The sequence below is a fragment of the Pyrgilauda ruficollis genome, unplaced genomic scaffold (genome assembly GCF_017590135.1).
Source record: "Pyrgilauda ruficollis isolate IOZ18807 unplaced genomic scaffold, ASM1759013v1 scaffold3, whole genome shotgun sequence".
NCBI lineage: Eukaryota > Metazoa > Chordata > Aves > Passeriformes > Passeridae > Pyrgilauda > Pyrgilauda ruficollis.
In genome coordinates, this window is record NW_024524377.1 from 24,178,861 (window position 1) to 24,193,596 (window position 14,736).

Genomic DNA, 14,736 nt, shown 5'->3' on the forward strand with positions numbered 1-14,736 from the left:
TCTTCTTTTTGGAAAGAAAATGGAAATTCTGGGCATTCAAAATTAAATACAAACCTGGTTTGCCTACTTGAAACCATTTTAAATGCAGTCAGGAATCTACAGTTCATTTCAAAATAGTAGCTTCATTGCTAAAAACTCCTGACAACTCTCAAAGAAATAGGAATTCATCAATTCTGAAACATACACAAAAAGAGCGAATACAGCATGTGAAGTCTCTCTCAAATATCTCCTGATAATTATCAAGAATATTCAGCTTTTACTATTTGTTAGAAAATATATGAAATATCACATCTTGCCATGAAGTACTTGTGTCTTATGCTCTAAGTATTAACTATTAACTTATTTTAACTTACTCTACATAAGAGATCAGATAAAACAGACCCTACAATGGATACACAAAGGAATGAACACCAAGTAAAAGCTTGACAAAGCCAACAGGAATCAAAACCACCACAGACTGGCATTTTAGAAAGTGCTTTATTTCCCAGGTCTTTCTGCAACAGCTCATAAACATTATTTTTGTTTGCAAGATCAGAATAAACACCAGTGTACCACCAAAAGTATTAGCCTGTAGTTCATCTCTAAAAGATCTTACCTTACTAATGTTAATTATGCTGGCTGGCTTTATGGTACATTTTGTTAGCACCTGTCCCCAGTGAAATTTTTTCCATTTTTGCAGTTATTAGCTAATCTCACTAGCGATCTCTCATTTTGCAAAGGAGTTCAGAAGTCTGAAATAAGAGGAATGGAGACACTTTTGTTCATAGATTAAACTAGATGAATAAAAACATTTCACTATGAAAATGTCAATCCTTTTACAATTGCAAGTGATGACCCCTAGGTCACAGCTCCTGAAGATGCTAGATTTGGTTCCAGTGCAGTCAGTCTGCTTTTTTTTTTTTTTTAAGATGTCAAATTCACTTTGCCTGATCCAAGGACAAAATCTCAAGTTTATGGAATACTTCAGCACAAAATATTTTTTAGTAGCTATGGAACATGGATAATCATGGACTTTTCCAGAGCAGCAGGTAGCTAAAAAAAAAAAAAAGAATTCTTGTCCCTTTTATAAAACTTCAAAAGAAAAGAGAATTGCCATATGTGTTACTTCTATGGCCCTGACATGGGCAGAAAAGCTTAAAAAATAAATTATACAGCAAATAAACAGTAAGACAATAATCAATAGTGAGTGATACAATTGGAAGAAAATACTTGAAGTTACAATGACAATACTATTTTTTCCAAAGCTCATCTAATTAATTATCAAAGAAGTTCTTTTCATCCACCTGTTCATAAACAGTTTTATGGACAACTAACAATTTACCATGTTCCTTTTAACAGAGACTCTTCCCTTTATAGTGAAATGTGAAGAGAGAGGATGAAAAGAAAAGAATAGTTTAGCTAATATTAGGAAGCTATCCATCAATTTTATATTCCAGTGCCCCCATTACAAACCAGTAAGTGTGTCATGTCACCTAGTACCCTGTCTAGATACCCTCTGTGTCCAGTGACAGGTATTTTCCAAAGGTGGTGTAAGAAGATACCTATAAAACTTACCCTCTAAAGGAAGTTCCCATCTTATTCAGAAAAATAATCACTGGAAAGCACAAGAATATAAATCTCATTCCCAAAGTCTGCTTATTTCTTTTCCCAAAGTTAACAGCACTTTCACCAAAGATGCCACCTGCTCCAGCATCTGAAGGAATTCCTTCCTCTCCTTCTTCTGTGACCTTTGTGCTGAGGGAACTGCTTCACCTTCTTCCTTGCTCCTCTCTGCCATGCAGCGCTTTCCCTTTCTTACAGACACACAGAGGTGCCCCAGCTTCACTGATATGCTCAGCTGTGTCCTGTGGCAGGTCCATTGCAGAGCTGCCTGGAGCCAGCTGTGTCCTGCACGGGGCCACCCACAGGGCACCTGAACTCAATACAGAAGCACAAACTCAAAGTTGAGCATTAAGAACTTCCTGGCCATCTCCTGTGCTCTCTTTCAAGGCGTGCCCAAAGAGTCATTTTGTGGGGACACAGTGGGGCAGACCCACACACTGATCTGGACTCACAGCAATAACTTTGTACTGGTAAGGTGCTGGTGCACAAAGACACTGCTGTCATCAACACAGGTCTGCATTTGTGCTGATCTGTGTGGAGATGCAGGAGCAGAACCTGTGGCAGGTGCTTCCTCTGAGGACTTCTGGAGTGAAGGGGGCAGTGGAGCTCACCCCAGTATTTCCCACTCCTTAAGCAAAATGCAACGATATCTTACATTTCAATCATGTAAGAAATCAAACTCCAGCACAATAAAGCAAAAAGGAAACACCAAAACATGGGAAACTGAGGATAGAAAAATTTTTTAAAATGAGAAATTTGTTTCCGTGCTGCTCTGGGTATGAGAAAGAGGCAACAGGAGAAAAGCAGAAAAGTGGAAAATCAGAACATGTTAAAACGATTTTCCCACTCCCAAAAGCAATGAGTACAGTGGTAGGAGACAACAAAAAATAAGGCTAGGCCACTGAGAGGTAATTTTATGTCTTGTATTATGTGCAAAGCTAGAAATGCACTAGCACCTGACATGAAAAACCTGTACACCCAAGAAACTATTGTGAGGATATTGATTTTAAACTGGTAAAGTCCTCTTTCCACAGATCATCTGTTCTCAGTAGAAGTCAGATCAAGAAGGTTCCCACTTCCTCCATGACCTTCCACGTACAGAACACCTCAAATGCGATAACAGCTTTGTCAACAGCCAAAACCATGGAGTTTGCATTCAAAAGATAACCAGTGCACTGAAGATAAAAGCAAAATACATATTTACCATTCTAGCTTTTATTACATGTGAGGTCAGAGCATAAATAGTAACAAAATCAACAATTAAAAAGCAGTATATGAAAAAACATTCACCATCTAAAGTGAGCCATTTCAGCCATAAGAAATTGCAATCTTCAGTTGTAACTTAGAGGGCTTTTTATCTCCTGCAAGAAGTTTTTTGCAAACTTGTCTTCCTCTTCTGTTCTCTGCTCTGGTCTCTTGACAGTTATCTGGAGTACTCTCAGAGGTAAGTGATCCTGAGAAAACAGCAAATGAACTAAGAGATAAAAGTGGAAGACAAGGGAGAAACACCTGCACACTTCTAACAACTGAAGTGTCCTCTGGTAGAAACAAAATTTCCAATTCTCTCTCACATTTAATTTTAGCTTTAAAAGAAACAGCTATGCAAAAAAGTTAAATTTATGTAACTTAACAGTGATCTGACAAAGCAAAACTGAACTTAGATCTAGGATAGATTTTTAGGCCCAACTTGTGATTAATTTGCAGAAGCACTGTTAAACTGTGCTGTGGGGAGAAATTGAGATTTGTTTTCTTCTCACTGCTGACCAGTGTATTGTGTAAGGGCAATGCTATGTAAAGAGCAAGAATGCCTATTTTCACCATTATATTCTTCAGTTGCTTATTCCTTTTACCAGCTCCTATTCCTAAATTAAGGACACTTGAGGGTGACTGTTCTAAGCACTGCCAACTCTCTGTACATTTTCTACCAAGTTCTCATACACAGAGACTTCATCATCTCTTAAGCTGGAAAGCAGAATTCCACGAGCTATCCTTCAAGAGATTAATATCAGCAGCTTTACATTAGGCAGAAACACAAATGCAGCTGTTCTTGGGAGCTGGAAGATTTTTCTTCTGCTCAACAAGCACTGCAGAACACAGGGGCATAGCCTCAGAATTTGTCCCTAGCTCAGACAGAGCTCAGATTAAGATCAAACTCACAACAGAAGGCTCTCAGTTCATGAGACATGACTACTTTTGACACCGCTGGTATCACTAAGCCAATACAAATTCCATGCACAAAGAAAATTCACCACATCTAGAACCGATGTGACCGATGTTAATCAACAAAAGGTGGTTTGCAGCTATAGCTACTCACATGCTGTCAAGTGACCAGGTAGATTATGCAAATGAAAAAGTGCCCTCATGTGATGGGACAGGTCTTAACTACGGATTCTGGTGTTAGATGCAAGACACTGAACACAGCACAGATGGAAGATCACCTACAGAGGAAGAAAAGTGCCAAACCTTTCAGGCTCTGAGCATGGTGGTTTTGAGGGGTAGTTTGGAATGCTTCATGTTCTGGATAAAAAGAAAAAAAAGTGAAAATGCTTTGGTTATTTTAGGTTATTAAAGGGTTACAAATATACAACATTATTAAGTTAAAACTGACTCTGTAAAAAGTGTATCTCTGAAAGGACTCTGGATAGAAGCTCTCTGCTCTTTCTTTATAAAACAAGCTTTCATTTACTTTAATAAAATGCACAGAGACAATAAAAAGATCAAGGAGGTGCCACTGGCCTACAGTTTCAATATGACATGCAAAGATGGCAATGTATAAATGAGTATTAACATTTTGGGACACACTCATAAAAACATGGAGATCTGTCCAAACACTAGGCATTTTGTTGAGCAGACTAGAGAGAGTCAGCAATAATACTAATATTCTGAAAAGGAACATTTACTTTTATTCTCTATTGGAAAATCCTCTTCCTCCCACCAAAGAAAGTGCATTACACAGAAGTCATGTCATCAAACTTCAATCTCCTCTGTTTCATTCCTGCAGGTCCTGTCATAAGATCTTACACACCTTCATGCTCTCCATGTTCCTTGAAGGCTTGTAGAACTTCTTGAGTGGGCAAGCAGAAAGAACAGCTATGTCAGCAGAAAGACAATCACTGTTTGTCAAGGCTGCTTTCAGGACTAGCACAGAGAATGTTAGTCTGGCACAAGGACACTGGGACTGAACTCCCTCTCTCACTGATCTGCCAACGCACACCTCTGTTTCTGGCTCTCCTACTGCCATTTGATTGCCACACCCAATTATGTTTTAAATAGTATCTACAGACAGAAACTGTTCTCCAAAGAGCAGAAATATTCCTATGATCTTCCCTGGAGCCATTGTCAACACTTGACCAATGGAGAGAGTTGAAATGTTTACAGTAATTTAGTGGCAGTTTATGCTGTATTGACATTGTCCTGCTATAGAAACCCAAGTACATTAGACAAATGTCCAAATGGCAGATCCAATAGTATGTAAGCTTTTGCTCTCTAGGTCCTTCTTAGTGAGGACCCAGAAATCAACTCTTATGAAAGCACTATACTACAAACAGATTTTCATGATGAGCCATATCAATCCCTGTTAGAAAAAAGATCAGGAAGAGTGAGAAATTTAATTTGCTTAGAACAGCATGCTCTTGTTTAAACAGGCAGAATGTCATTAACAGAAGCCAGTACATGCCAAATGACCAACTGAGCTGCGCTGCAGAGAGTGAAGGATGATTGTAGTAAAAACATGAATTCCAATTACCCACATTAATGGATCGGATTACATGTGCCCTAAAATATCTGCATCATTTAACCACAGATAAGTGTAATTAAAATGGTATTAAAGAATTGTGTGCAAACAACTAAAGTCATGTCTCCATTTTATTTTGAGGCACATACATCTATATATGTATGTGATGTATTTTAAAAATACTAAGTATCCAAAGGTAACCTGTGTGAGGGGCTATCATATATATATATATGCTTTTTGCTTCTATCTATCAGAGGCTAACAGATTATTGATGAGAATTACTCTCACAGCTCCTATTTTCCTGTCCAGGGAAGACTCCTTAGGACAAGGACAGTCAGTACTTGCCCTCATAAAGCTTTCCATGCTTTTAAAACCCCTTCTGTACAAGAACAGGATGGGGTCCTAGTTGACAAACATGTACTAGTAGTTTATATGATACAGCAGTACTATTTATAATCACTTCTTTGAAGACTCTCCTGTCTTCAAAGTTCAAATCCCTTCAGTTCAAATCCCTTCAGAAAATAAACATTTGTCATGTGCATCAGAAATGGAATGGGATACTAAGATGTAAGAGCTTATATTGGAAAAAAATCACATGCACCGACACACTCCTGTTATTTGCTCTTCCCTCCTTTCCCCCCCAAATCATACCTTAGCTGCTGTTGTTGGATAGGCCAGCTGGAGAGCTTCTGACCTAAAAAATCAACACCACCTGTTTTACACAAGGTTTGTTTCATTCATTAATGAGGTGCATTGTTTTGGGGAGAAGATAATTGTTACTGATGGGATATGTTCTGAAGTCTGTTCCTACAAGAGCTTTGTTCAGAAAGGCAAGGCAGATCAAAGATGAATTTCTCATCAGAGACCCATAAAGAGCAGTAACTTTCCCCAGCACCATCCTCAGCTGTATCATACTTTCTATCCCTAATGGAACAGATTCTACCTACCTAAACATCTGAGAACCTATCTGCTTGAATAGGCTTAGGCAAGAAAATTGCACTTTTGCCAACAGATGGACAACTAACAGGCATCTACTATCCACAGCCAAATCAGGAATTCAAGTGGTATGAAAGAGGCCAGCCCTAAGAGCTGGCAGAAACCATCCTTTCCTCCTTGTTTTATCAAATCCTTTCAATTGCTGTGAATGTAAATGGTCTGTGAAACAGGGCTCCTTCATACTCATCCCAGTAATGATGATAAAACCCTAAGCAGGCAAGTAAAAAACCTTAATGCAATTTAAAGGAACATATGTACTTATGATTGTGGGGAAGGAGGGAGAAAAACTGATGGGGCAATGCTCACCAGTGTTTACCTGTGCTATGAACTCAGCAGCTCCTTCTACAGTCCAACAGAGAAACACTGAGAATTGGAGGGCCTGAGGACATGGGATTTCTGTGGAAGCCTTAATAAGTGTGAAGAAAGAGACATTTGGGCAGATACTGAGCTGCTGTCAGTGGGATGAGAAAAGCAGCAGGTTAATTCAGTTGGAAAAAAAAAAAAGGCTTGTTTGCTTTGGTAACAGGTAAAGAAAAAGAGTCTACAGCCCTGGGTTGAAGCTCCAAGAGGAGTTTTTTCCTCATATCAGAAGCTAAGAATGGGCACCTCAGACTATGGGGAGTAATTTATCTGCCTCTGGTGCTTACCAAAACTCAAGCAGCTTTTCTGTTTTCAAGGGCAGGGCAGGCTTCCCTTCTCTTCATATCTTTAAATTCCTACCATGAACTCACACTATCCACTACTGGCATAGAGAAGACTATGGATAGACTCAGGAACTGCACTGAGCCTTTGGGCTCTCAACCCCAAAACTCCCCAGGCACAGTCCTCATCAGCCCTCCCAGCAGGATTCTTGATTTCAGAAATTTCTTCCACCTGAAGCTGTCTTATTTGATCTTCACCTTCCCTAAAATCCTCTGCCCTGAAAGAGCTCTTGCATTTCTCCCCATGAGCCTCCCATAGCCACAAAACAGACCACTACTTTAAAAGAACAAGTAGTTTACATTTGAATAGGAATATTATACATTAAGTTACTATAGAAAAAAAAAATAGATATACACATACATACACAGACACTTGTGCCTCTAAATTTTGTGGAAACTGCAATAATTTTGTACCACGAAAAGCACTCATTACCAGTATTGGTTTCCATCCAAGAGGCCTCCAGCCTTGAATGAGAGCTACAGATGTGTACCTTTTTACACCTTCTATACATTTTACCAAAGGTTTTCTTTGCATGCACATACAGAAGCACATCTCTTCCTGTAAAGCAACCTATCACTCTTACAGACAACCAACAACAAGGAAAACTGGAGAATCAGTTGTTCATTTACAGTACTGTTGAAGGTCAGGAATTCTAGGTTTGCAAAGTAAGTGCTTGCACACAACAACCACAAGAAAACAAAGTAAACAACTGCAATTCCAACACAAAGTAATAACCAAGTACTTTGCAATCAAGCTACATAGATTACTCTGAAAAATCAGATTTGAGTACTCTATTTAAACAACTTTAACCATTGAACGTGGCAGCATTTACTTCTGGTTTTTTTTCAGATACACAACAGTCTTCTCTGTAAAATGTAGGTGGATATTAGTAAACAAAGGCATTAAATCAAATATAGAGACTGGTCATAGGAGTGAGCTCATGTTCCTCCTTCAGCAACATGCACAAAACAAATGTAAAACACACTTTGAAAAAGAATTATTATATTAAATTAAAATAAATGACAGAGTAATAAACTGAAACATGTATCTGGAAGACAAAGAACTGAAATTCTGTGAAAATGAAGAAAACTGAAGTGTTGACTCAAGAATCATTTAAAAATGTGAGTATTGACTCAAGAATCATTTAAAATAAATTTTCCAATACACAGAATAATAGAATTTCAAGTCTAATCCCCAGCTTTTAAAAACAACTAATTATTTATTGCTTCTTTAAAATTCTTCCAACTTTTTTCTTCTATTGTTTTTAGAGTACCATGCAAATCAGGATAGAATACAAAATTCATTTCAGAACCTGCAGTTCAAGATGGACTAAAAGAGTGTTTTCTCCAGCTGTGAGCACTAGGTCAAAACCTGAAATGCCACCAGAAATACTGTGCAGCACAGGATGAGACTGTAGCTCATGGTGGAAAGAACCATGTTAAAACCAGAACTGTTAATGAGGGAACTAAGCAAGAACTGATGGAAATATAACTTGACTTTCCTTAAGCTTTTACTCCAGTCACAAATGTACTGTCTGCTTTGAAGAGAACTAAAACTGAAATAACCTCTCGCTGGTAATCTTTAGCTGTAATTTATTCTTTTCAAAAGAAGAATTCTCAACAATGAGGAAAAAAAGTCTCAAAAAAAGAGCAATATAGGGAAAGAGAATATAAGTTGGAATGCAATAGTTTAAACTTAAAGATAAGCTGGCCATGATAGAATTATTGAACACAGCAGCATGGAAGGAGGTACCCATTCTGGTATGCAGTTTTTGAGCTGGAAAAGAGAAGGGGATTGCTGTGTGAGTGCTCCAGAACTAACATTGCAGCAGACAACATCCATCTGAGAGATATTTTGACAATTAGCAAAACAACCTACCAAAAAATCAACCAACAAACAAATAAAGCAAGATTAAAAACCTCAACCAAATAAATAAAGGCCACAGGTGAATCTTGTGGGATTTTTCCTACCCAGGAATGAATAAAGCCTACCATAAAACAAGTCAGTGTAGATACTAAATATTAGAGGCTAAATATTAGAGGCTCCGAAAAAACTGGAGATTTTTTTAATGCACTTGCATGATAAAATACTGGCTCTTATTTAATAAGAGCATAATCTTGTTGGAAAATTCTAATGGGAGATAACCTGTAAACATTAGCTTTAAACAAATAATGTTTACAATGTTAGTTAACCTCAGAGAAGTTAATATATGTTAAGACTAAGATATAGCACCTAACAGATTTTGCACATAAAGGCATTTGGAACACAAGTTCAATGTAAGGCTTTTGAAAGATTTAGCTTTAAATACTCAAAACAAAATGAAAAAATAATTTTAAATGGCCACTGTTTAGAAGATGTTTGTGAATGCTTGAATGTAAGGTAAAGTAACAATTTTAAAATGTTAATATTTTGGTTCATATAATATTCACAACACTTTCTTCTCTACATAAATTAACTAATAATTTTCCAGGTGTACTTTCTTTGTTTTCAAGTCTGAAAAAGAGAGAAGTCCTCACACTGAATTCTTCCATAGCATGCAGAAAACAAACCTATTTTATGATACAGCTCTCAACTACATAGCAGGAACTAAGGAAGGCTCCTATTTCTGTATACAAACTACTCTGAATGTTGCTCTAGGCATTCAACATCTGAAGCAAACAGTGCAATTGCTTAACTTGATATCTATGTTGTTAACAGTTTCACTTCATTTACAGCTTTAAATTGATTCCAAGTTATTGGTAGGTGCGATTTTTTTTCTAAAGGAAGTGTCTGTCACACATTACACAGCTCAGTGCTTGTCACTTACTATGGCTTTAACTCAAATATTACTATACCTTAATTTTTATCACATTCAATTTTCTAAAGATTCCTGGCAATTATTTTAATTGTATGGATCACATAAGTCTTAGAATAAGTCACTTTTGAAAAAGATTAGTTTGTTTTCTGAATGTTGTGGTGACAGCATACTTGGACATACTGCTTTGATTACTTCCTTTGTTTTCTTGAGCTTCTCTTTGTTAGGAATGTGTTCACAAGCCCTACATACCACACAACAGCAGGTTTTGCTGATATGATCACATTTGTCTGAGCTGATCACATTTGTCTGAGCTGATAGCTTTAAGTGCACAAAGCAAGAGGTAGATAAGCTGAAATGGCAGAATCAATCACTGTCCATGAGAAAGACTCCTACATTTAGTTGTTATGACCAACTGCAATTACAGTACTGCTGCAAAGGAAGGCTGCATGCATCAATGAACCTCATTATAAAGCCAGAACTTAAGTTCAAAGATGTCAAGTCAAAAACATTCACTGTTACAATTCACACACTTTTCTTTATCATACAACGCTTATGTTCACCTGGAAACCTCACCTTTCTCCTCTCCTTGATCTTCACACCATTAACATTATGATCAGGTCAAAGTTGCATTTTCTTAAGCATCCATGTCCTTTATCACTTTAGCATCCTGGACCTTCCTTTTGTCACAAAACCATTGCCATACTAATCCACTTTGCTGCTGGATTCTGTGATCTTGGAGCTGACAGATTCTATGGTCTCTGTAGTACAATAAAAGTCAAGGGTCTCAAGCAGAAAATGTGAACCCAGGATTGTGATCCACATTCTAAAGCTAAGGAATTAAATTGTGGAAGACCTTCAGAAACAATGAACAAAATGGGCCATTTGGAGAGAATCCAAATTACTCAAAACTTGAAACAGAAAAGAGAGGTGGTGTTCTATGGGGCAACTGAATGACCTGGAGTTGGCAGTGAGCCACATGAGTCAAACCAAAACAGCTTTCTGTCAGAAATACTCTAAAATATGCTTAGTCTGAATGTCATATACAATTAAAAAAGAATGGCAGTACTTTGAGAGCACCTGCCTTTCCTTCCAAGACATTTAGAGTTCTCCAATTTGAAAAATCCTTCCAGGCTTCACAGGTGAAGGCGAAGAACTATGGTGAGGAACTGTGGCAGTCTCTGATTTTATCTGCTTCCATAGACAATGCAATGTCTCTTGGTTCTTGTTTAACTTGGCTCACACAAGTAACAACACCCTCTGTATTTTCTTCAGCTTAAAAACAAAACAAAAATCATACATTGAAGTTCAAACTCCATTGATAATCTTTCAGCCCCAATAACTGTGCATTTAAAAGAAAAAATATTTCAGGAACTCAAGTTCCTAGTTAAGTTAATAGTTAAGGCATATATGAAGTTTACTGCTTTTTAGCTTGATAGCCAGTTATGTCACCTACTGTGCTCTAAAACATTGCAAGATGACATGAACTTACTCCAGTAAGGCTCCCCTTGAGTAACAATATTTAAACCAATTTATAAAAGAAAAAAAAATAAAATGTTTGGAGATATCCCTTTCACAAAAAACATCTTTCCCCTTTCCCACAGAAAAAAAACCAAAAAAACACCTAATTAGAATTGTCTGAAAGAAGTCTGTCTTGGAGTTCCCCACTATCAACACATTTGTCTCCTTTCTTCAAGACAGAACAAAATCCACTGTATTTTCTCTATTCTAATATTAACATATTATTGAGAAAACGACAACTTACTAAGTGCTGGCTGGCTGTCCACAATCCGTACTGGAATAGTCTGCACATCTCCCAAGAGAATCTGCTGAGCTCCTCCTTCCAGGCTTCTGGAGTCATCCACCCCTTCAGCAGGTACCAGCTGGCCCATGGCAACCAGACTCTGATCAGAGCCAGGCAGAGCCCCAAAAGCAGGCGCAGCAGCACTGTCCCGTGTTAGGCCAGCACCTGCTTGCAGACTGTGCCCCTGACTCAGTGCTAGAGAATGGCTGCCTACTGCACCCCCCAGGGAATCCAGGAGACCTGCAGGGCTGGGAGGGGAATGGTTATTTACAGCTAGCAGGGCTGTTGATCCATTTGCCGAGGTAAATGCTGACTGCAGCTGTAATCCCTGTGAAAGAGAAGGCAGAAGTACCAACCTAGCAGCATTTATAGCAGAAGGAGTTTGCATTTAACAGAATGTATTGTCTAGGTGGCTTCTGACTTCATACTCATTAACTCTTCTGAACACTCAATCCCAGCAACTCTAGGCTCAAAATGTACTTGAAAACAATTAGGACAATGGAATCCAGCAGCATTTAGAGATTGCTTATGACCATAAAGCTCTAATTTTGGATTGATGTTCAGTTTCAGATCATTCCCCAGTACTGCCCTTTCCCACAAGAGGTGGGTACAACAAGCTAAGCACACTGCTTTAAATAAAATTATGTGAGATGGAATCAGGCTGTCCCCAGAAAGAGAAGAAACAGCAAGTAGAACAGAATCTTACTACAAATCATATTTCTAGGGAAAAGATCATGCATTTTGTTGGGATTCAGGAAATATGAAGGCAGGTTTTCAAAGCAGTTAAGGAAGAGGGTTAAGAGAACCAGCTTTGAAGGGAGATGAGCTTTAGAAGCAGCTCTTTTAGCATGACATTCTTGTCCCTCCCTCTTCAGCCTTTCAATCTGCAAGTTTACAGCTCTGAGCTAGGAGCAGTTTCAGGATTTTAAGATATTTTCTTAAGAGGCTGGAGAAGGATTTAAAAGGAATAAACAAGACTGTCTTATCTCCCTGCAGTTTTGCAGCAGCATTTTCATTATGAAATTACTGGACCGTGTGGAAAATGAACAGGTACTTGGTTTGAGGTAGAAACCCACTGCTTTTATCCTCTTGGTTTTGCCTTCACAAGAGACCCTAACTTCAAAGTGCCAAAAGATGGTAGTGGGATCCCCTGCACCACAGCTATATGCTAAATGTGACATGCAAGAGCAACCAGAGTAAGAGCTGACAGCTACTTCCAAGTCTGTGTTACCCAGCTGCGTTTGGGATCTGCTGAGAGGGAACTTGCTGTTCTCAGCTCACCTCCAGCACTTCCAGCACAGCATGTTTGATGTTCTGTAAATGACTTGACTGTACCTGAAGCTGTGCAAATATCTTGGGCTGAAGTGAAGAGAGTGAAGACAACAGCTGAGCTGTTTCTGGTATCAAGGACTCCCCGCTCTGGTTGGATTCTGCTTTGGTGATGACTGACTCTGCTCCTGAGCTCCCTATGATGCCAAAGTGAGGAAGCAGACAGTTATGACAAATCTCTTCTTCCTGTTTAATAAAAGCCTCCCCTGTGAACCAAACTCCCTTCAGTCTCAATACAGAAGACATGTATATAACATACATATATGCTGTTCTCTTTGCAGAAATTGGATGCTAAAGAAAGAAGACTGGGTATGACAAAAAGACAATACTGCAGGAAGTTTGTATGTATCTGTACAGAGCAAAAACCAGAGGCACCAATAAATCTGTTATTGAGAGCAAAGTAATTGCACCCTACAACTGTGCTTTGAATTTGTAGTCATAGCATAAAAGGTGAAACATTTCTAGCAAAGCAGCAAATAATTTGACAATATCTATACCTGAGTAAGGGCTTAAAAACACACAGGTATCAAAAGAAAGGGTTGTCTTTCAAAATAAAAATCTACACAGGAAATTTTATATGTCTCACCACTCCCTTCCCATCTTTGTGAAATTAGCATAACTTCTATGCAATATCATCTAAAGTCCTTTTATCTGGAGGTCTTTCAGCCTACAGATTATATAATATCCTCAAACTTCTTATTTAATGCAAGAATGATGCACTTCATTTCCTGAAGTTTAGCAAAAACTGAGACTTGCTTATAACAATTTCTGCAAGAAAACTTCTCATGAGATCATTCCATTTCCTGTTTGAGCCACACAGAACATTTTGGTTAAGCTTTATGCAGACACACACAGACAGTGCTCAGCTTCCTATTTCTCAGTTCCACTGTTGTGGAGGTAATAGAAGAACTTGCCCTGTGAATGCAGATTAGTCTGGTGAATGTAAAAAATCGAAAATGGTCAATTGCAAAACATTTTCTACCAGAAAATCACAGGAAAATTTTCCAGCAATCTGAGTGGAGGTAGATTTTTCAACATACATAATGATCTGCAGACTCTTAACTATCACAACTGACCAGAAGACACATACAAACCTACAAATCTTCTTGAACACAAGTACTTCAAATGTTTAGAGTCTTTTGAATATAATACAGAGATCCCATATGCATATGTGAATGTTCATATGCAGGAAGAGATAGCAGTTCTCTCGCTGGGTTGTATTCTACAGCAACACCCTTGGGAAAAAAGGTTATAGTTCAACTCCTCCTCTACTTGTTATGAACAAAGTCTTATCAAATGGAGATAGGGAGTTCTGCACAAACAAGTTCTGTTACTGCCTGATTTCTTAAATGTACAGTTGTCTCCATTTGGCACAAGTTGAAATTAAAACAAATATGTAGGTTAAAACATAGATTTTTCCATACATATGTGTTGAAATTAAAACAAATATGTATACAGTTCATATAAAAGTCATCCTTGATGAGCTCTGCCACACTGTTGAAGGCACAACTATTCTGTGTCTCTCCATAAAAACACAGTAATGGCAATATTAACGTAGGCATGCAAGCTTAAGTACAGTAAGTCTGTTCACATTGCAAATTTATTTTTTTCTGAAAAAACAAGACTTCCTTTAAAAAGAGGGACACTGTTCAAGCTGAGTTTAAAATTTAACCTCTTGCTCTCTCAAAGTGTAAACACTGTAATTCTTCCCTAAAAGCACCAAGAATACATAATGCTTTTCAGTTCAAATTAATCCATTGCAGCAACATCCAAAAT

At 38.1% G+C, this 14,736-nt stretch overlaps 1 protein-coding gene across 22 annotated transcripts in view; it reads right to left on the reverse strand.

The window, feature by feature from the left end:
* Positions 1-458: 458 nt before the first annotated feature.
* CARF (calcium responsive transcription factor) overlaps positions 459-14,736 on the reverse strand; it is a 35,323-nt gene continuing 21,045 nt past the window's right edge. For 6 of the 22 annotated variants that reach the window (XM_041472733.1, XM_041472740.1, XM_041472750.1 and 3 more), the window contains 8 exons: positions 12,967-13,097; positions 11,593-11,959; positions 10,404-11,102; positions 6,648-8,809; positions 5,987-6,029; positions 4,503-4,666; positions 4,066-4,119; positions 2,802-3,056 (listed from right to left, as the gene is read on the reverse strand). In XM_041472733.1, the coding sequence (XP_041328667.1) occupies positions 10,984-11,102; positions 11,593-11,959; positions 12,967-13,097 (617 nt within the window). In that variant the 3' untranslated portion in view covers positions 2,802-3,056; positions 4,066-4,119; positions 4,503-4,666; ... (1 more) ...; positions 6,648-8,809; positions 10,404-10,983. Of the gene's footprint in view, positions 2,778-2,801; positions 3,057-3,916; positions 4,120-4,502; positions 4,693-5,986; positions 6,030-6,637; positions 8,810-10,403; positions 11,103-11,592; positions 11,960-12,966; positions 13,098-14,736 lie in introns of those variants that run through there. The other 16 variants (XM_041472736.1, XM_041472737.1, XM_041472732.1 and 13 more) reach the window with 16 other exon arrangements.